This window comes from Chenopodium quinoa, unplaced genomic scaffold (assembly GCF_001683475.1).
Source record: "Chenopodium quinoa cultivar QQ74 unplaced genomic scaffold, ASM168347v1, whole genome shotgun sequence".
NCBI lineage: Eukaryota > Viridiplantae > Streptophyta > Magnoliopsida > Caryophyllales > Amaranthaceae > Chenopodium > Chenopodium quinoa.
Genome location: NW_018742204.1, coordinates 17,313,186 through 17,335,961, shown reverse-complemented (window position 1 = coordinate 17,335,961; position 22,776 = coordinate 17,313,186). Strand labels below are relative to the sequence as shown.

Genomic DNA, 22,776 nt, shown 5'->3' with positions numbered 1-22,776 from the left:
TCCGATTATTGTCGATTTTTTCTGAATTTTTAATTTAATTTTGTTGAAATGGTTTAGGGATAATTTGCTGAGATTTTGGTGAATTTCAACTATGGCGAATGCGATTAACCTTGATCAAGATCAACAATGGCTTATCAATTGTTTGAATGCTACACTTGATACTGATCACCAAGTTCGTTCGTTTGCCGAAGCTTCTCTCACTCAAGCGTCACTTCAACATGGTTGGCTATCTTTCTCTTTCTCACTTATACTGCCTCGGTCTGGATTTACGGTGTTTTTGTTATGTTATTAATTCAAATTACGCTATCAACATGACTATTAGTTTCGGGTGGAAATTGCAGTTGATTAACCATAATGACCTCATTATGCCAGCCTACTTGTTATTTTGACTGGAAATGTAACTATAGTTGATCTAATTTCATTAATGGTTTGTTTAGAATGTTGCCTTTGGTTAGTTGTATAACTGGTTTCAGTAATGAATTAATGGCTTATCTTTTCGGACCGAGTAATCACTTCTCTGGCTTAAGGCATTCTCTGCCTTATGATTATGGCTACTGGTTTGATTCGTTATTTCATTTGGTGGTGCCTTATATAATCGCCTACTAAGATGACTCGCTGACGGATTTGTAAGAAAGTCAGCTGCAAGTGAATTTTTTTTTTAGTATAATGTTCACGAGCTTAGGATTTGAATGGAATGCTTGTTAGTGGCAGTTTTGAATCTGGAGGTAGAATAGAGTAGGCTCTCCTGATATGATGTAATCTGTCATGCGCCTAGGTTCTATGTTTTCTTTTTCGGCGTTGCAAGGGCTGTTTTCGAATCTGGAGGTAGAATTTATCTTTCTTTCAAATAATCTTATATTTGAAATAGCGTCTTTGAAATAATTGGATAAAGCTTAAGAGCACCCATTTATTTGTATGAGGATTGGGGGTAAGGTTGTGTAATTAAATTTCATCCTTATCCTGCCTTGGGCGAAAAATTTGTTTGATTTTTTGGGTGATAATACAGTACATTAAGGCAAGAGTTTATCTCTAAGTTGTTTATGGTTTACATTGAGAAGTGAAATTTTTACCTAGCCAATGATGGGATCCATATTAATTTGTTATGAGAAGCTTTTTTCAACAATTATTAATCTATATCCGTAGGTGAGTGTTTGGTTGGTAGGAAAAGTGATTTTTCCTAATTTCCATTGTTTGGTTTATAAAAGATGGGAAATGGTTTCCTGAGGGTGAGGGTGGAAAATAATTCCTTTTTCTGGTAGGATAACCTCGTTTTCCTCTTTCTCTCCTTCCATCTATCCTCCTATCTCCATGTTCCTTTTCTCTCTTGAATTCTAGATTTTCTTTAAAGGTACCAAGCAAAGGAAACTAATCTATAATTTTGTTTTTCCTAGGAAATATATTCATTAAAAAGGTTTACCATCAAACCAAAGGAAGTCTAGAGGCCCTAGAGTAATGGGATTTTTTTTGAAGTAAAATTTCTCTGCTCATCATATCAAGTACTTCCCATATGTTAAGCGTTCAAGTCACTTGATAATTTTATAGGAGTTCCTTTATTTGTTTTTAGTTTTTATTCCTTGGGTGGTTATTGATAGGTCTCCTAAGCTGTGCAATGCCTCTTAATTCTGTTAGTAATTGTCTAATGTCTATGCACGTGTGCCTGCATGCAATTTAACTCAAGTTTGCTGATCAATGGCATCATTTAATTTTTTTTTTTGCAAGATTTAATAACATTGAATTAGCATAGAGACCACCATTAGTAAGACATTACATTAAGGATAATTGGATAAATTACAAATTTGATGTTAACCACGAGCCACCCATAACATGAGACAGAATTTAAATGTGAAGGTGCAAAAGGTATAGGGTGTAACATGTATTGATGTAATTTTCAGTCAAAAATTTGCACCGTCTCCCTTATGTATGCCTTTTCATGTTACTGATGGCTATTGATTAGAATTATATATGCAATTTGTGTTTTTTATAATCCTTGTCTCTGTGTTGATATTATTATGCGTAGCCAAACTTTGAAACGATACTCTAGATTAGTATGTCTATCCTGAAATTTAATTTTTAACTATATGCTTAGGAAGTCAGGATACATAAATTCCTGAAATGTATATGTTCCTATGAGGGCTTTTTAGGTATAACTAGAATTCTGCAAGCAAGCATGAAAGTTGCTGCATCATCGAAATGTAGTGTTACTAATTCTTTCTCATGAAGTGGCTCCTGATATAATGGCGCTTTCAGATTGGAGTAGTTATGTGTGTGCATATCCGTGTTAGTTATATCAGCTTTCTTGGTCATTATGTCTTTTCTGTGTGTGGATCATCTAAAGAGGGCTTAATTTATTGCAGATGTATGAATTTTTTGCATCCATGTTAGATCTACTTTAACATCTCTAGCAATGAGTTAATTATCTTCTTGTGGCATTCAAATGAGTTTATTGCATGTGGGACTCACCCTACTCCCGCCTTCCATTTAACGCATGTATTAAATAGCTGATTCAAGGCCAAACACTGAATTTGACCCTTTCTAAATTTCTAGGTTTTGGAAGTGCATTGGCCAAAGTAGCTGCAAACAGGGAATTGCCAATGGGACTGCGCCAAATATCCTTTTCTTACATTTTAAGCTTCCTTGTTGTTTATCTTTTCTATACCTTTGTTCTGCTATGATTTATTACATAGATTATTGCTGATTTTAGTTAGAAATTTTGCTTATTTATTTTATTTTTTATGCATTTGTCAGATTCCTTATTTGCTTTCTTTGAAACACACAATAATCAATAATCACCATATCCATTTTTTTTTTATTTAGCCTTTTTATTTTCCTGACATACTTGTGGCCCCTATTGAATTATTTTGGAGGCTTTAACATGTGTTACCTAGCTGCAGTTCTCTTGAAGCAGTTTATCAAAAAGCATTGGCACGAGGACGAGGATAACTTTGAGCACCCTATTGTTGCAAGTGATGAGAAGGTATATCGAATTTTTATCCCCATTGCTGGGTTCTTTCCTTGTTTGTTCGAAATTAATATGCCTGGTCATGGAGATTTTTAATGGATTTTGACTATTCATACACACCTTTGATGGTTTTCTCACTACACAGCTAACCTTTTGTCTTCTCTTCGGAATTACTTCTATTATTTATTTATTTATTTATTTATTTATTTTGTGTTTGTGTGGGGTAACCTGTGTAGTTATATTGTTTTTATTTTTATTATATATATATATATATATATATATATATATATATATATATCATCTTTGTACGAATTTTCTTCTCTGCTATATGGCAAGAATTGTCACAAGGCAAAGACTAAAGAGAAAAGCTATAAAGGTGATGAGGAGGGTTAAATGTATGGTGACTGAGGTGGATGGTGAAATATATTATAATTTTTGGGTTATCAGGATAAGTGAGGGAGGGAGAAGAGGCTTAAGGAGTAAGGACTGGAATTTGTTTGTTCCATCTTTCTGACAAAGAGGACAGTCGAGCAAATGTCTTCATGTTGTTTTGGCAAACTTGCAAAGAAAGCAAGAGTGTGGAGGGACTAGGGAAGAATATATCCAGGAGGTAGAGACCCCCCCCCCCCTTTCCCTTCTCTCCATTGGATTTTTCTGCAGTTAATCAATGAATGAGAGAAGTACAGTGAGAATTTTTAGAGGATAGATTGTGATTATGTCTGTTGACTCACTGTAAGCTGTTCCAGTAAACTCCTCTTCAGTTTGATTCTTTGCCTGAGATTTTATACATGAAAATTTGAAGGTTCCAGCAAAGGAGAAACCTTTTGCATAGGATATGTATCTTGAAACTTTGTTTACATAAATTTATAGGATCAAAGAGGAAAACAGAGGTATAACACATTATGAGCAGTTTGTTTTAATATATGGAAAGTGGAAAAATGGGAAGAAAATCGTTTCTTGAATACATAGCCTATTTGAGATTTATGGTACAAGTGAGCGTGCTTTGCTTAAAGTTTGGAGCATCTTCATATATAAAATCAGTTAAATGGTATTAAACGATAAGGCTTACAGAAAAAGATCACAAATCAATTTAGCTAAAAGTTTGGTGCATCTTCTGATGTTAAATCTATTAAATGTTCCCCACTTACTTTCTTTTGGGTACCTTTGTCACTGGAGTCTAGCCTAGTTTCATATGTGCTGAACTTCTCTAAGGCATAATATAAGAACTGAGATACCTGAACGACTTTCCAAAAGCATGTTTTCTTCATCAATTAGTGTCCTACATAATCTGTAAACGTTTGTCCACAGCTCGCTAAATTAAAAGAAAATGCTTTTGAGAGTTGATAGTAGGGGGAGCCTAAAAAAGAGTCAATGTGAACTTGGATGCTCATATATGGTTTCAAATTCCTGAACACCATTAACTTTTGAAAGACAACATACTTTCCAAAAGGAAGCTATATTAGTCACCTGTTCTTTGTGTTGAGCCAAAGCCTTCTGTTAATTAATCTGGTTTGTAATAATGAGTGGAAAGTTGATTTATAATAGTTGTTTCTTTTTTTGGGCATGTAGTATTTTTGTAAGAAATGGACTCAATGACATACACCGTAATTTTCTGAAAGTGGCTATTTGTTGGGTTTTCCTCTGGTATAATTTTGTTTTATCAACCTCACTAAGATCAACTTTCTGGTTTCTTTTATGATTATTAACTGATGCATACTTTAGTTGTGAATAAGTAATTGTCACTTTTTTTCATCAGCCTTCTACTGGTTGGCAATGGGGGAGTCTAGGTCTCAACTCTCACACTTATTTCTCCAGTAGAAAACATGACATTTATATCTGTATCCGGAACACATGGCTAAATCTAACACAGTTTCATTATTGAAAAGGTCAATGCTTTATGTATTGGAAATATTTTGAATGGTAGTTGGTATTAATAAGAGGCAAAAGCTAACGAAAGCCCCTGGAGCGTTGGATAGGTTAACTAAAAGTAGAAAGATTAAATTAAAATGAACATTAATTACACCAATCGACACACGATTTTGTCATGATTCCCTAATTAATACCACTTTAGGTAGTATCTTAAATGCTTATCTAACGCCCTCAGGGGCGTTCTTGAGCAAGACCCTTAATAAAAAACTAGAAAATCTGTAACTAAATTAGTGTATTTTTCTTAGACTTCCTTTTTGATGGTTGTGGAAAGATGGGGAATAAGTGCTGTAGGCGTGTTTGATTCAGTGCATTTGCATGTCTACTATATTGGTCACATAGATGGTGAATAAAGGAGAAAGGAAATCTGAAATTCACATCGTGTATTATTTGGAATGTCTTGATATTTTGTGCATATTACCGGTATTTTCTTTAATGAAACTTATGATGTCCGTTTTGAAAGACAAGTTCACTTCTACTTGAGTTTTAATAAAATACCAATTGCTTACCTCCGTTTATTTTAGTTGACATGTATTCCTTTTTAGGAAGTTTATTTTTAGCTGACACGTTTTCTTTTTGGGTAAGTTTTATGCCTTGTATTTACTAGTGTACGCCACTTGCTTTATCATTCTATCTCATTCACTCTCCTCTTCTTATTATGTGTGCCTAAATTGAACGCGTCAACTTAATAGAAATGGAGGAAGTATTTTTTTTAAATTCCAACCTGTGGTTACTCTTTAGGCTATAAATACCCCCACAAGATGTTCATTAGTTTTTTTGAAAGTTGCAAATAACTAAATTTTGTTTGTTGTGTTGTGATTGAATCGATTGGTTCTACTATACTATAGCTGTATACCTTGACCCATTCCATGGAATGAAGTGACTATTTCTCATGTCCTTTTTGGTCTTCTCATTGGATTTGTCACTTGTCCTGTTTCTCCAGGAAGTCATATGCAGACTTCTCCTGCTGTGCTTGGATGATACACATAGGAAAATCTGCACAGCAGTTAGCATGGCTGTTGCTTCAATTGCACACTATGATTGGCCAGAAGATTGGCCTGAATTATTGCCTTTTCTGATGAAATTGATTAATGATCAAACTAATATGAATGGAGGTAAGTTTTGGACTCTCGAATTTTTCTTGGGCTTTGCATTGATAAAAAAGTTCAACCTTTCTGACTAAATTTGTGTCAAGTTGAGATTGAAAGTGAGATGTCAAAGCTGCTGTCCCATTAGTGGCTTCCATTGTCTCAGGTTTTGGATGGTGGAGATAAAAGAATGCAATTCATATTTAAAAATACTCTCATATATGTAGTTTGAAATGTTAAATAACTGAAGTATTCTATTTTCTAGGGTGATGATATTTTAATGTTGACTGCATTACCTTTGCAAAGCCTTTAGTCACCGCTCTCAGTTGTTGGTTTAGTTATGCTTTACTGTCTTTTGCTATATTAATCTGCTGTTCTATTCAAGGCATCGTTTCAAAGTTAGATAAGAAGAGTTTAATTCTTGAATAATTTTCTACAGTGCTTGGTGCATTAAGGTGCTTGGCCCTTCTATCCGGGGACATAGATGATAAAGCTGTACCATCTTTGGTGCCTATCTTGTTCCCTTGTTTGCTCTCAATTGTCTCATCTCCTCAGGTCCGTATAGTTCAGCTATTCATTGTCTCATTTCAAATGTATATGTGTAGGTTATTATTTTGATAGTATGTGCCCTGTACTTGAGTGAATTATACCCTAAATGAGTCAATGCAGAATCTGCTGCATCTGAAATTTAGCTGTTTATGTTTACCTGCTGTCTTTTTTTTTGACACCAGTTTAGTTCTTAAGGAAGTAAACCTTTGGTTAAACTTACTATTGGTACATCAAAAGTTATAAGCACCATAAGGCTTAAGTATATATTATTGTTTTAATATTGATATGTTGGTTATTGTGTATAGTAGCATTCTACTTTAGTGTATATTCCTTCTTATTATATGCATCTGCTATTGTTTTTGTACCTTTTTCACTGGACTGCTGACCCTTTTTTGAATGCTCATAATATTGCATTTCTATTTACTTGACAATCTAACGACATTGTTTGAACTATCCATATATTGAGCTGTAGTATCTAGAAAGTAGAATTTTAGAATGATACTGGTTTGATTACCTTGTTCCTATTTCAGTGTATTATCTAAATTTGCTGGAGGTCTAAACGATGCTTTCACACCTAGTTGCCTAATTGGTCAATAGTCATGCAGCAAAAGCTTTGTTTTGGTAGCTTCATACATGGGCAATTTTGAAATGATGGGGGCTAAATCATGTTAAGCTGGGTTATAGCAGTTTATTATAGCCGAAAGTTTGTCATTGCCAAGCTCTTTGTGTAAGCTGTATCCATGTAGCATAGTAGCCACGGAACTGATGAGTTACTTTGGGGCTTTGTTTATTTTAGCGAAACTCATTTTTCAGGAAAATGATTTTCCCAATTTTCCATTGTTTGGTTTGTAAAGGTTGAAAAACAATTTTGTCAAAGGTGAAAATTAGTTTACCCTAGAATGGAAAACCATCTTCCATTTCAGAAGAAGGAATGCTGTGTTTACTGCCTACTCTTAATATCCCTTTCCTCTCCTCCCATCCATCTTTTCCCTTCCCCTCTCATTTCCTCCTTTTAAATTTTCTTGTTAGGAAACAAGCTGAAGAAAACTATTTTTTCAATTGTGTTTTCCCTTTGATTTCCATGAAAAATCATTTTCCCGAATAATTTTTTCAAAAACAGATGAAGCCTGAGTGTCATGAGGTTATCTTTATTAGTTCTTATTGATCCTCTACAATATAAATCTTTTTTTAGTTATCTTTGTGATTATTTGAACAACTTAGTGGGTCAGTATCGACTATATTGTCACAGCCCTACTTTAAATTTCTGTCTACCCATAGTTGATCTCAGCTTTTATGGGCTGATTTGGTAAATCTATATAAAGTAGTGTCTAACTGTCAGCTAGTTGCTTATCTGTAAAATGTAGACAATATAATTTCAAGTATTTGCTCCAGAGTTTTATTTTTCTGATGAAGTTGATGCTTCAAATTGATGGTGGCTCACCTCTGTATTTACCTTGGTTAGATCTATGAAAAATCAATGCGTGCAAAATCTCTGTCAATAGTCTACAGCTGTACATCCATGCTGGGTACCATGAGTGGTGCCTACAAGGTATTAAGTTTACATGTCTAAATTCTGAGTAATTAAATTTATTTTGACTTTATTGATTCTGAATAATTTACATATGACATATAATGACTCCTTTCAGGCAGAGACCAGCCATCTGATGTCACCAATGCTTCAACCATGGATGGAGCAGTTTTCAGCTGTATTAAGTCATCCAGTGCAACCAGAAGATCCTGATGACTGGAGCATAAGAATAGAGGTTTATTTTGACAAATGACATCCTTCTTTACCTTATTATATTTTTGAGTGTGTGATGCTGGACTGTAGGGCTTGGATGAAGGTGAAACAGCCAACCCTGAACTCCTGAATTGCTTACTGTTATGCTAATAATATTATACGCATTTGTTCTTTTTCAATTGTCAGGTTCTGAAGTGCTTGAATCAATTTGTTCAGAATTTTCCGAGTGCTACTGAAAAAGAGTTCATGTGTGAGTTTAATATGGTTCTTGCCTACAAGATAACAATTAGGCACATTCTTATTGTATTTCTCTTTCTTTTTATGAGGATTTATCATCCTGTTTCTGTGTGTCCTGTGTTGCAGCTATTGTCGGACCTCTGTGGCAAACATTTGTGAGTACTTTAAAAGTATATGAGCAATCATCAGTCGAAGGTACTCAAGACTCTTTTGAAGGACGATATGACTCTGATGGGGCAGAGAGAAGTCTAGAGTCCTTTGTTATACAGGTACGAGTCCTTTGTCATACAGGTATGTAAAAAGTAAGTGAGTAACTGCTTTTCCCTTTTGTTTATATTACTGCCATGTCATTGGAATGGAACAAAATTAGGATAGGGGAACCTGGAGGGTAATGAAAAAATGCAAAAGACGTATTGCATACTGAATTCACATTTCGCACTACCTTCCTTAAAGCAGAACTTTTACCTTTTTATAAGCTACTCTAGCTAGAAATTTGAAGAACACCAACATCTAGTGATTTATACGAACCTTGAGAGTGGATAGTTGAGTTCAACTCCCTTGTGCGGGAATCTGAATGGTCAGAGGGCCTTGAAACTATTTGGCCTGAGGGCCTTGAAACCATAACCCTAGACTCCATCTTGTTGAATCCACAGATTCTACACAACTATGGCACAATGCTTCCAGAATTTATAGAACAGCTGCATCAACTTCATGCTTGAAGGCAGGACAGATGGAAGTTGAATCTTAAGAAAACTTGAAACAAGAAAGTTGTATTTCTCTATATAAGCCACTTGGATCTGTCTTTTCAACTTCATCAGGCATAGTTATTGTACTGAAGTCTAATAGAGCTATAAAGATTTGCCAGTTTGGCTTGATTTCTTGGACTGTTCCCAATTATGTATGATGCACAGTTCTAAAATAAATAAGCATCGGTAGAGGTAAATATATGAAAAATTAATGTGCTTAATCTGGAAAAGATACTTTGTATTTTATAAAGAGGAGACTTAAAAGTGTGTCCTTCGAACATTTAGGAGTGGTTACAAATACAGTTTGTGGGATTTGGTAAGGCGAAGGAGAAGTTGCTTTGGCGAAATACAATGATGACAATCTTGTGTTGTGTTTGGCTAGACATCGAGAAAAAGATGGACAAATTTATAAGGATGTTGCTTTCGTGCGTGACTTGCTCTAATATAAAGTGACTTTGCTAGCTCCTTATGGATTCAGGCCGGAGATTTCCCAAATTATACTTTAGTGGGGATACTGAGGATTTTGGCGAAAAATTGTTTTTTAAAATTTCTTGTCACTTTTTCCACCTTCTGTATTACCCTTCTTATATTCAATTAAAGAGTTTGTTGTGAGTAAACCTTGTTCTCCTTCTGTATTACCCAATCTGATAATTGTTCTTATGAAAAAAACCATTTGCTGATGAAACGGTCTCTCTAACAATTTAAAACTTTCTCGATTCTCTAAAGGATGCTACACTTCCAATTATAGGAAGCTTCATATTGGATGCAAAATTATGCTCTGGCTTTTGTTTCCCTATCTCTGTCATCATCAAATGTGCCTCCTTAATCATCTCTATTTTCCTCTCACCTATCACATAGGTCTCTTTAATATTTGTGCCTCCCCCTTACCCCTATGTGCATCCTCTAGAGAATGGAGGAAGTGTAATTGAGTGGCAAGGCTATATAGATCTGTCTAGATCTCGTCTGTCTGGCTGTGATGTGAGTTATACAGGGTTTTTATCAAATACGTCTTCTAGAAACACTTTGCAGCTTTGCGATTCAGGCAAAAAATGGAAGTCAATAATCTATTTTTCTAGCAGTGATGGGTCATTCACTTTATTTTATAAGTAAATTTATTGTTTTATGCTCTGCATCTTTTTAAAACAAATATACTTGGTAGTGCAGTGTAGTCAGGTTGATTTCTCAGTATGTTATCTTCTTTCTTTACCTCTTTAGGCAAGGTTACTAACACAAACGTTTTGCAGTTATTTGAATTTTTGTTAACAATCGTCGGCAGTTCGAGATTTGTGAAGGTATAACAGCAAATGAACCTTGAATTCAGATTTGCAGCTTTATTTTGTTTTCTTGTTATGCACTTCTGATAACGGCTTTTCCTTTTTCTATTTAGGTTGTTGCAAATAACTTGCAAGAGCTGGTTTACTATACATTTGGATTTATGCAGATTACAGAACAGCAGGTGATCCATTTTTTTATTTTGTTTTTTATGCCTCTTTGGTGATACTTGAATTTCTGGCTGCCCAAATTGGATAGTCAATTTTAATTTATTATCTTGTCATCATGAAATTGTTTGTTGTTTTCCTTGCTCATTTTACATTTGGTTGAAACCAGACGTTTTTCCTTAAAAAAGCCATCTGTGAATTGAGGAAATGGTACGACTTTATCAGCTGTATTATTATGTTTTTGTGGCCATCAGAAGATTCCTACATACAATTTTAAATCCTGTTTCGATCTCTGATAGGTCACTCATAGAAAAATTGAGGAACTTAAGTTGTGCAATTTAGTTTTTTTTTTGTTCTTTAACTACTTTTTCTTTCTTGGATATTATGTAGATGAATGCATGGTCTCTGGACGCAAATCAGTATATCTCTGATGAAGATGACAATATGTACAACTGCCGTGTTTCTGGTATGCAAAACTTGAAGGGACAACTATAGAATTTGTATAGAAAAATCAGTACATGAATTAAAGTTTAAGATTCAGTAGAAGGAACTATTTGTCCTCATTGACAGTAAACGCAATGTAGCCACTAGCCAGTCCTTTTGTTCACGTATTGATGGACATGTAATTTTTTCTCTATAGTATATGAAAATATAGAAACACTTAGTTTAAAAAATTTGGTCATTAAAATCTTGGGAAAAAAATGATTTCTTGTTTGTTAGGATTATAGGTCAATTGGAGAAGGCCATGCTATATAATTCTGCTTTTGTCTTTAATCAAGCTGCTCCAGAGTTTAGTGTTATGTTATGAGTTTCCCTATATGATTTAATATGGGAACTCTACCTTTCTTACGCCTGAAACTGATGCATTGTTAAATATTGGTAAACAGCGTTGCCATCCCTGTTCTGTCAACGTCTACATCGTTTTTGTGTTGCCTTCAGTGCATGTGGCTTGGGAAAGTAGGATTAAAAAAAAAGAGGCTTGGATTAGTAAACTTGGGAATTTAGTTTCCATTATAATAATGTGTTCTAAAGTGATGGATGGACTGAAAAAAATCTTTGAGGGCCTAGCTTCTCTCTACTGAGGATCTGTGCTACCTTTTCTGAGGCTATTTTACGATTGGAATCAAGTATTTGTCTCTGTTGGACACATATTTCCTGATAATATTATCTTATAAGATAGCCTATAATGTTTGATCTGGCTCAGTTCAGGGGAGGGGGGGGGGCGCACCCCTTTTCCTTGTAATGTAATTGATTTTGGCTGTATGATTGTTAATTGGGTTGATTTTCCATTTTGTCTACAGGTGTCCTATTATTAGAAGAGATCATCAGTTCTTGTGGCGAGGATGGGCTTTGTGCTTTGATAGATGCTGCTAGGAGGCGATTTATCGAGTCACAACAACAGAAGGCTGATGGTTTTGAATTTTGGTGGAGGGTAAGTGTAGCAAAATTTGTTGCTGCATTACTTATTGGTTTGCAAAATTTGATATGTTCTGTGTTGATTTGAGAATTATCAGATGAAGTTTATACATGCTATTTGTCTTCTTTTTTCCTGAATGATTACTCTCTGCGTGTGTGTATGTGTGCATTTCGTATTTTCAGGAGTGGGAGTTGTTGAGTAAATTTGCTTTGACATCTAAACTTGTATTTTTCTGTCTTTGATGTGACAAACTACTAACAAGCCTATGCATCTTGGTGAAACGTTTCTGCAATTCTGCTAGATCTGTTTGAATAGAAATTAAGGCTGTATGAATGGGACTCTTTTTGCTCTGATCATGATTGGAAATCTGTAAATCTATTCATTGGAAGAGGGCTCATAAAATGATTACACTTTCTTTTCATTATGAAGCAGCAGACAAATGTTTTGTTTCAGATCACGGGTCTAACTGAAGCAGCCACTTTATTGGTGAATGGATAAGGTTGTGTACCTTTTACCATCTTTCGCAAGTGGGAGCTGCTTTGCTGGCATTGGGTGTAATACCATTGTTCATTCATGTATTTGTGAAAAGTTGACCTTCAAGTTTGAAATAATTTTTGGATTTCTGCTGATGCCTAGTCTGGGTTGCTATAGCATGTAGATTTTGATGCATAATTTGTTGTTTAACTGCCGTTATCCATGATTGCAGAACACTTATCATCTTGCAGCACATCTTTTTTTTTATTAAATTACGATTGTCATTTCAAATTGTGGATAACAAATAGAAAAAGTAAGTTTGGTTTGATAAATGATGATGTATTGATAAGGACAATTTTAAAAACGATCAATTATTGTTTGATACTAAGCTACCGAGGGTTGAGGGACTGTATATTGACTAAAAAAGATACCCTGGAGTTTCTCACTTATATTGAAATTTGATACGAGTGGTTTTTCCCAGGTCAATATGAAGGCTGTTATAGTTTAACAGAAATAATGCGATAGTCCATCTGTAAGTCAGCCTGTGCCAATGAGAGCTAGATGAGGTGGGGTTAATGAACTAGATTATAGATATGATGGTCTGTAAAAATAGGGTGCTGAGGTTTGTCCCTCTAATGTCAAGGATGGGGGTTTGGAGAAAATCGATCTCTATCCTCTAGTATACCTTGGTGGTTTCTTAGATGGCCCACACTTCACATATCTTTTTGCAATTTCATCTAATCATGAAATAATGTTTTGGGTGATAAAATGCATGCAAATGTGATGCAAAAGTTTTAACCAAATGGGGTCAAAGGGTAACTCCAATGGTTAATTTTTGCAGCTTTAAATTTTTTCTGCTAGATGGAAGAAATTGCTTGAACATTGGAATCTGTACATGCACTCAGTTCTGTAGTCAAAACCAGATACCTTCCTTGCCTCAATATATGGAAGGAAATTTTAATTAAAGTTTGCTTTCAATGTGGGGTTATACCAATGTATTGTAGCTGAATATAATGATGTGGCAAGTCAAGCTAGAAGTGATCTTTCCTACCATTGGATATTTCATGTTATGATCAAAGTTGATGTTAATCTTATGCTTGAGGTGGTCAATCTTAATTCTTCAATATGGCCTTTGACAGATAAGAGAGGCTGTTATTTATGCTATGGCATCATTATCAGATCAATTGCAAGAAGCAGAGGTTTGAGCAGCTTTGAGTTCTCTGTTGCTGTCAATTAGTTTAGTATTCCTTTCTTGATTTTCTATTTGAAGTATGAAAAGGTCTTCCTCTACTTGAGGTTGCTTAATATGTTATTCACTTTTCAATAGGTTTGTGGCTCTGATGGATTTGATTTGAAGAAATTTATAGAGCAAATGATAATGGAAGATATTGGAGCAGGTATGCAAGGTTGTTAGGGCTTTGAGTTTGTATTTTTGTTTATGTAATTTGGCTAAGCAATTCCTTTCCACAGGTGTTCATGAGTGCCCATTTCTATATGCCCGCGTGTTCTCATCAGTGCCTAAGTTCTCATCTATGGTAATGTTGGCGTTTTGTCCCTTTCAAATTTTTGTCTATATGGGAAATTATTCAGCTTAAATGTATCTTAAGAATAACCTCCTTTGCAGTTGAGCCTTGGGGTGATTGAACATTTTCTTTTTGCTTCATTGAGAGCCATAGGCATGGATGTGTAAGTATAAGTTTTCTACTTCAATTACAATGGTTTCAAGTTTAATGATAGGTTGTGACTTATCAGGGAAGATATCTGATATGTATTCTGTACAGGCCGCCACCTGTTAAAGTTGGTTCCTGTCGCGTGCTTTCCCAACTGTTATCTGAAGCAAACAAAGAGGCTCTTCAACCTCAGATATTGCAGTTATTTTCATCACTTGTTGATCTACTTAATCATGTAATGTATTATTAGGAGGTTATGGCTTTCCTTTTTATTTCCTGTGTTATCTTCTTGATGGTACTAGCTTACATCTTTAATTTGACTGTAGGCATCTGAAGAAAGCTTGCACCTAGTACTTGAAACATTACAAGCAGCTATAAAGTCAGGTAGTTTTCTGTAATTTATGCCTGCACAAAAATAAAGGCGGGTTTTTGGACTTATCTTCATAGTTTGATGTTTGTTACTGAAATAGAATTGTCTTCTTATTTTATTATTTTTTTTTAATAATTTTTGGTGGGTCCAGAGTCCTTTCTCTTAAAATTAATATCAGATTTATTATTATGTAGGTCATGAAGCATCTTTATCCGTGGAGCCGATTATCTCCCCCATAATTCTTAACACATGGGTCTCTCATGTCTCTGATCCCTTTATTAGTATAGATGCCATTGAAGTTCTGGAGGTAACATTTGTGTTCCTTGTTTATGTGCCTGTTTTCTGCTCATTCAGTAAAAGTTAATAGATTATTGGACAGAAGAAGTGGGATTGGACATATCAATCAATCAATCAAAGCCTTAATCCCATAAGTGGGGTTGACTACATGAACCAAAAGTGATTATCCCGTGTAATCATCGACAAAAATCTTCCTCCTCCATCCCTTACGATCCAATGTCTGATCCTCATGCAAATCCATATACTTGAGGATTGAATATACCAGTTCCTTTTTCTTAGTGTGAAATTTCTTGTCTCGTTGACGTTGAGTTTCCTTTATCAATGATTACTGTAATTAAAAGAATAGAGGCTTGTAGATGATGGTTATAGGCCAGTAAAGTTTATAAAGATAAAATTGTAGTAGTCGGGAACAAAAAATCAAGAACTCTTACAAATGGAATGGAACATTTAACAGGTGTTAATATCCTTAGCATTTATTAGTGTAAGAAGTGATTTTATAATAGGACCAAACTTGTTATAAGTGGGTTGTATTTTTGGTGATGGATATATAGAGTAATATGTTTCATTAGTTAATTAGTGAAATACTTTTGGCCAAGATTTATTTAAGAACGGACAAAAAGGAAAAAAGCTCTAATGTTGCATGAAGGATTTGATTTATATCATGGCGTTTTGTAACAGGGTTTCACACAATGATGTTTTCTAACCCATGCTTAGTTTTTATTAATTAAATGGTAATTTAGAGAACTGCGGACATCTCATGCATGGATTTGGCCTCCCTAATCCCCATTTCTCTAATTCCAATATGTTTTAAGATACTCCCTCCGTATTTTAATAAGTTTTACAGTTTGACCGGTACATAGTTTTAGACAATTTAATAGACTTAAATAAAATAAGAGGTAAGTGGGGTAGTTGGAGTATTAAAAAATTGTAAAAGAAAAGTAGTGGGGTTATTAGTTTACTATAAAGTAATGAATGTGAGAGGAGAAATATAATAAAAAAAAGTAGTAGTGGGTTTTGGTGGGGACCATGAAAGGAGAGAGATATATTATTTATATGTAGTTTTTTGCCAAAAAAGGAAGTGTTTAAAACACGGCCGGATTTAGCAAGTGTAACACTTATTAAAACACGGAGGGAGTATAGAAACATTTTGCTCCCTTTCATATATTAAATTGTTCCCAAGAGAGTGGACAACTTATGTGACCTAAACAAACAAACAACAAAGCCTTAGTCCCAAAATGGCAAAATGATTTGGGGTCAACTAGCACGAATCATTACAAGGAACTGTTTGGAAAGGAAAAAGAGCATAGCAAGATAGTCGATGTAATAAAAGTTTGAAAAAAAAAAGTTGTAAAGTGAGAAACAAAAAGAATATACAGATTAAATTTAAGAGAGTTTTAAAAGGGATGTAAGGGGATAAAAAGGAGAGGGAAAACATGGGAGTGAAAAAAAAAAGATGAAGGTTTGAGAAAACTTTAGCAAAGGAAATAAGTAAAGTTTGCAACACATGAGTTGAGTAAATAATGAAAGCAATTGCTAAAATAAAATAAAATAAAGAAAAGTATAATGCTTCTCTATCATCTTCCAAGAACATTAAATTCTTCTAATACTCTAATCAGTGAACCAAAAATGACCTCACTGCAGGCTTGTGCACTACATGATTTGGATTTCCTCCTTGCTAGAAATATTTCTTACTTCGATTCTCCTTTTTACAGCTTAAGCTCAGTTTTCCAAGCCACTTTGGGTGATTTGAAATATATGATAAATTATCATACGAGATTCCCAACATATCTTAAGGTTCCCGTTTTTGAAAATCCACACTTTTCCAAACCCAGAAAACAGACGGAATTCTAGGACTCTGCCTTGGAGCAAATACTTTTATTATGCATACCTCTTCCAGTTGATCCATACCGTACTTGATTCTCGTAAGATGATACACACTAGCTAACAGCCCGCCCAGTGTGACATCATAAGCTCATTGAGAATGTAAATAATTGTAACCATAAAATAACAGCCGTAGAATGCTAATCTTCGGGATTTATTTGTAGAGTTTCTATTCCTGGTAATCAAAGCCCAACGATCTATGAACCAACCCATGTTTGACTAGCCAAGCTGATGACCCCACCTTTTGTTTCTATCTCCCTCAGCTGTTTATTTGTTTGTATAAATATTTTATCTCCATTTACTTTATGATATGCTGAAATTTCTTAAGATTGACGTGCCGCTTACAATATTTGTAAAAATAGTCCTGTTTAATTCACTAATTTGGGTGAAGATGTGGAGGTTTTGTGTGGAAAATTTTTTAGAAGGAATCTCGGAAGTAGATAGAGATTTATATAGTAATCCTTGACCATAATTTCTGATATGAATACTATGCCCAACACAAACAATTGTGATTGATAGTAAAATGCATATTCTTCGGTTTGGCTGTCGACAAACTTGACATGAGCACTTGATTATCTGAATCCACTAGGCTTAGAGTCACAAATGGTATTGATCAGTCCAAGGAAAATGTTTGGGACTATATCTCAAATATAGGTTTCTTAAGTTATGCTTGATGAGAGTGCTTATGTGGTGACATGGAGGACTTGTTCTTTCACTTCTAGTTAATGTGGATTTTATTTGGGGGAATTTGAGGAACTTTGGGTTTTAATCTATATGTTTTATTAAACTATTTATATTTCTTGAATATTTGCCTTTTTTTTTTCACATCAGGCAATCAAAAGTGCTCCGGGTTGCATCGAACCATTAGTTTCTCGTGTATTACCCTATATTGGACCAATTCTTAGCCAGGTATGTCTTGGATCCTTAAGCCTTGATAGTGGTCAAATGAGTTCAGAAAGATCAATTTATTGAGTTGCATGCTTGGCTGTGTGTATTAGCCTAAACAGCAGCCCGACGGATTAGTTGCTGGATCACTGGATTTGGTGACTATGCTTTTGAAGGTGACTTGTGACTCTTGTTATTCTCCTAGAGTTCTTTTTCTCTTTCTTTTAACACACTAGATCGAGCTTATGTCCTTTGTTTTTGACAGAATGCTCCTGGTCCGGTTATCAAAGCATTATATGATGTTTGTTTTAATCCTATAATACAAATAGTACTTCAGAGCGATGATCATAGTGAGATGCAGGTAAGACCTATTATGATGAATTTCATTTTCGAAATCGTTAAATTACTTTTAGCACTCAGTTGTATCTGTACTGCTCACCAGAATGCTACAGAATGCTTAGCTGCTTTTGTATGTGGTGGAAAGAGTGAACTTCTTGCTTGGGGTGGAGATCCTGGATTTACGATGAGGAGTCTTCTAGATGCTCTTTCAAGGTATTTGATTTCCTTCTTTGATGGTGAAATACAATTCTTGTGACAGAATTATGTCTTATTGATTCTGGTCATGATATACTTTCTTATTAAATCTTAACATCTTTAATACGCATGAAAGGAGTAATTTCAATTTAGAGGACCGGCTTGGGACTTGAATGTATATGTGCCATCATGATCATAATATCTAGGTTTACGAATTATAATTTACTATTTTGTTGTTGTACATTACTGCATCAGTAAAAACTCAAAATGCTTTATTTCTGCTAGCTAAGGATGACTTTTTTAATTTTTATTTTATTAAGCATGACTAGAACATGCAAAGTCCAAACGGTACTTGGATGTCTTAGTATATATTTCAATTTGGTATTTAACTCTCAACTTTTGTACTACCTCTGTTCACATTTTTTGCAACTTTGAAGGGTATACGGACTCCTAGGCTATGTTTGGATAACAAAAAATGGAAGGAAAGGAAGGGAAGGGAAAGGGAGGGAGACAAACTTCCTTGTTTGGATAATATGTTAGGGGAGGGAAGGGGAGGGGGAGGGAGGGATCCATTTTCCCTCCTACTTTAATAAAGACCATCCCTTCAAAATTGGAGAGATTTGGAGGGAAAATGGAGCTCATCATTTCCTCCACTTTCCCTTCCTTCCCCTTCCTCAGTTCCTCCTATTTCCCTCCCTTCCATTTCCCTTATAATTTGTTATCCAAACATAGCACTAGGCAAAATTTGTTTATGAGTGTAAGCAGTGTTTGAAAAAGCGCGCCTAGGTGCTAAGGCGCAAGGCGATCGGGGGTGAGTGCTTAATAAGGTTTGGGCGAGGCGTTTTGGGTTAGGCGCACAAAAAGCGCCCGAGGCGCACTTGAGGCGCACATGAGGCAAACTTCAGCCAAAAAATTTTAACAGCCCATATACTGCGCCTCACTTCAAAGAGGTGCACCTAGGCGTAGCAGAACCCCTCTCGCCTCAGTGCGCATTGAGCTTTTTTATACATTGAGTGTAAGATAGATAGAGTAAAATAGGAATACATGTGATGAGGAGAGAGATAGAGAGAAATGACAACTTAAAAAGGAAAGAAAACATTAGTTGCAAATATTGTGTAACTTCCATTTTTGGCAAAAGTTGCAAAAAATATGAAACGGAGGTAGTAGATAATTCCAAATTGGAGGTTTCAGAATCTTCAGATATAAAATTTAAATATTCTGAATTATATTTATCATCCTTCTATCTGCCTCTAAACTGAATTAAAGTGGATTAAATTTTCCCAGTCTAGTTCCACTTCTTAGGCCGACAGAGGTTAGATTGGATGGCTATGTTTGGCTCTCATTGCAGACCTGTGTTTCACTGCTACAATTATTCTGTATGAGTATGAGTTCTGGAAGGGTTTTGATGTATGTAGTCTTGCTTGTGACCAAACTCGAGAGGGCGAGACTGTTCTTGATTGCCCGGTGAAAAATCCTCAAAAAAATGTAGGCCAGCATTTTGTGGCAATTAGTAAAGCAGATACTTGAGAAAAGGGTAAATAACATTTGTAGTGTGGCTGTTATAATACCATTGGTAATAGAAGTAAGCAGAAATTTGGAAAGGGGGGATGGTAGGAGGGAGTATTGTTATCGATAAGATCAATTGGAGTTATTGGACAGACCACATGGTGATTTGGTTTTGGCCAAAAAAGTGTCTTTGCATTATAATATGATGATTATCCTAAAATCAAGCGCCCCCTCTGGATGGAGAGTATCATTTAAGGAATTGAGTGACATGTTAATTTGCTTGCTAACAACAATATGCAACAACAATTTAAGGCAGCACTAGTGTGTGTATTCGAACAAATGGGGGAATATTGTTATCAGTAAGATCCGTTGGACAGACCACATGGGGATTTGTTTTTGGCCATATAGGTGTCTTTGTATTATAATATGATGATTATCCTATAATCAAGCGACCCTTCTGGATGAAAATAAGTGACATGCTAATGTGCATACTAACAACAATATGCAACAACAATTTAAGGCAGCACTAGTGTGAATATTCGTACAAATATTATTACATATTCTCTTATGTCTTTGCCAAATACGTTAGTTTGCTTGAAATGACTGTTAATATAATGGAGGTGGTCTTAAGGGGCTTTCTTTATATGGTTCAATTTCTTGCTCTTTTGTTTGTTCTTAATTCTGAGGTTGTCTTGCCCTCTGATTAATATAAATAATCAGATAATATGATGTATTACTTTGACCCCAGTAGTGATATGGTGGTTGTATAATTCTTATTAATATAGCTTCTCTTTTACCATTGGTCTTTCTAGAGTAGCTTCTTTGTGTTAATATATGTTAAATGGCTTCCTTACATCTTATATTAACTAAATCAGTCCTCCACTTTAGGCAGAAAACCTCATTGGTGGTTGCTATAGTATCTATGTTTGTCAGCTACCTTTTTCCTTTCCACTGATGCTTTGGTTCTTGTGTGCGAACTGTTATACAAGATAGCTCTTGTCACATGCTACTGACAAAATTTATTGCTGTTGATCTGTGTTGAAAGTGGCAAAATTAAAGTTTTAGTCACCCCAGTCTGGATATTATTATGACTATTGTTTATGATATTATTTTGCATTTTCATTTGGTTGATACTGTACTTAAGTTTTCATCTGCTTCATTTGTTCAAGTCAATATTCTAATTTGACTTGTCACCTGTTTCTCTGTGGGTGGATCTTTTCTTAAAAATAATTTTTGTAGTGATATGTAACTGTTGGATTTTGCTGTGCATGCAGGCTTCTGGACCCTGATCTAGAAAGCTCGGGATCTTTTTTTGTCGGAAATTACATTTTGCAACTTATTTTGAATCTTCCTTCACAGATGGGGCAGCATATTCAAGATCTGGTCTCTGCACTTGTCAGGCGCATGCAATCTTGTGAAATTGCTGGACTGAAAAACTCGTTGCTACTTGTTTTTGCCAGATTGGTATTACTCATAAACTTTATCACCTTGAACTATTATCACCTTTCGTTTTCAATAATAATCGTAAGTTCATGGCTTCGGATGATGTCATTCATGTTTTTCTCTATGAAAATCATCAAATTTGTGGCATGATATTAGTGCTAGAATTTTTTAGTCATCCTCCAGTGAGTCCTTTGGTTCTCAGGCTAATTCTTGTTTGGAAGATCAGCAATCTAATGAAAAGTATTAAATCAGAATGAGGTCATGATTAATTCCCCCCCTAGAGAAAAAAAGTGGTTTTTTCTTCGAGTCTTTTCAACTTTAATACACCCAATGTGGAATTTATCAGTGACCATGTACCATTTCCCCCCCCCCCCTTTTCCTGATGTGCATAATATAGGATGTATGTATTCTGTTCTGCAATCCTTCCTTAAGCTGCAGTAATAGGCTAATAGCAGCCAAAGCAGACATTGTTGTCCAGTTGTGTGATTAAATGGAAGCATGAAGCTTGAGTAATTCATTTGAAGCATAAGTGTGCACTCTATGTTGTGAACCTATTTCTTTATGCAATGTTTCCTTAAGTTGTAGTAACAGCCAAAGCGGAAAATTTGTGTGGTTTTTATTGCAATTAGTTTTACCTATAACCGATAGGAATTCTGTATAGTTGGAATTATATTGAACATGTCGCTGCTAATTCCATATATTTAATGCCTTATACTGTGTATAGGTTCATTTGAGCGCTCCAAATGTTGGCCAGTTTATTGATTTGTTGGTCTCCATACCCGGGGATGGTGACAGGAATTCGTTTGCTTATGTAATGTCTGAATGGGTCAAGCATCAAGGTTAGTACTTAGTAGTATTCATTAAAGCATGCAAATTCTTTTAACCTGACAGAAGTGTGTGTATGTAGAGCATGTACTTGTAAGTTTTCGTTTGAAATTTGAGGATTCCACTGATTGCATTGTAAGTTGTAACATTAATCTTTTGGATTACAACCACAATGATTGAACTTTAGAAAGTATGAATTGATGTTGCTTACGTCATGATTATTGAGTAAAATAAATTCTTTAAAAAATGTAGTTTATTACATACTTCCTTTTTTATTTTTATTTTTTTTATTTATTTGATGTCACACTTCATTTTGGCGCACAACTAAGGAGAAGTGAAAGAGAAAATCAAAACACAAATATACCCTTACCCTACCCTTATGGGCCTTATCCCACCTACCCTTTTCCTTGTAAGGTGACCCAAAAGAGAACTCGCAAAAACCAGCAACCAAGGTCCTCTAGGCCACGACCACTCCCGACATTTGTCTGTACCTAAGTCGCCACCTCCCCTACCGTTGTCAACCTTAGCCGTTGTGACCCCACCTTTGCTTACACCTCCCCTCAAACCTTTTGGTCGTCTCCCTTTTAGCTATTAACCACCCAAGTAAACACTATCGGACCCAAACCCGAATCCGAAACAACCACCTTCGACGGCTAAACATCAACATCAACGGCGGAAAGTGACTTTACTTACAAGTATAAAATTACATAACTTTACTAAAAGACAGTTTCACTCTCTTCTCTTCCCCCTTGTGGCCCTGTCTCTATCCTGGACAAGGATTTTATGCCT

The 22,776-nt window shown here is 35.3% G+C and overlaps 1 protein-coding gene across 2 annotated transcripts in view; it reads left to right on the top strand.

Moving 5' to 3' along the window:
- LOC110720598 (importin-9-like) overlaps window positions 1-22,776 on the top strand; it is a 29,996-nt gene that overhangs the window by 282 nt on the left and 6,938 nt on the right. For both annotated transcript variants that reach the window (XM_021899639.1, XM_021899645.1), the window contains exons 2-27: window positions 58-221; window positions 2,545-2,606; window positions 2,882-2,974; window positions 5,829-6,000; window positions 6,413-6,528; window positions 7,985-8,071; window positions 8,169-8,285; window positions 8,450-8,513; window positions 8,627-8,769; window positions 10,491-10,538; window positions 10,634-10,702; window positions 11,076-11,151; window positions 11,987-12,117; window positions 13,716-13,775; window positions 13,904-13,973; window positions 14,047-14,111; window positions 14,201-14,262; window positions 14,358-14,481; window positions 14,573-14,630; window positions 14,811-14,923; window positions 17,626-17,703; window positions 17,793-17,855; window positions 17,945-18,040; window positions 18,122-18,231; window positions 20,994-21,183; window positions 21,887-22,001. In XM_021899639.1, coding sequence (XP_021755331.1) covers window positions 92-221; window positions 2,545-2,606; window positions 2,882-2,974; window positions 5,829-6,000; window positions 6,413-6,528; window positions 7,985-8,071; window positions 8,169-8,285; window positions 8,450-8,513; window positions 8,627-8,769; window positions 10,491-10,538; window positions 10,634-10,702; window positions 11,076-11,151; window positions 11,987-12,117; window positions 13,716-13,775; window positions 13,904-13,973; window positions 14,047-14,111; window positions 14,201-14,262; window positions 14,358-14,481; window positions 14,573-14,630; window positions 14,811-14,923; window positions 17,626-17,703; window positions 17,793-17,855; window positions 17,945-18,040; window positions 18,122-18,231; window positions 20,994-21,183; window positions 21,887-22,001 — 2,512 coding nt within the window. In that variant the 5' untranslated portion in view covers window positions 58-91. The remainder of the gene's footprint in view (window positions 1-57; window positions 222-2,544; window positions 2,607-2,881; window positions 2,975-5,828; window positions 6,001-6,412; window positions 6,529-7,984; window positions 8,072-8,168; window positions 8,286-8,449; window positions 8,514-8,626; window positions 8,770-10,490; window positions 10,539-10,633; window positions 10,703-11,075; window positions 11,152-11,986; window positions 12,118-13,715; window positions 13,776-13,903; window positions 13,974-14,046; window positions 14,112-14,200; window positions 14,263-14,357; window positions 14,482-14,572; window positions 14,631-14,810; window positions 14,924-17,625; window positions 17,704-17,792; window positions 17,856-17,944; window positions 18,041-18,121; window positions 18,232-20,993; window positions 21,184-21,886; window positions 22,002-22,776) is intronic.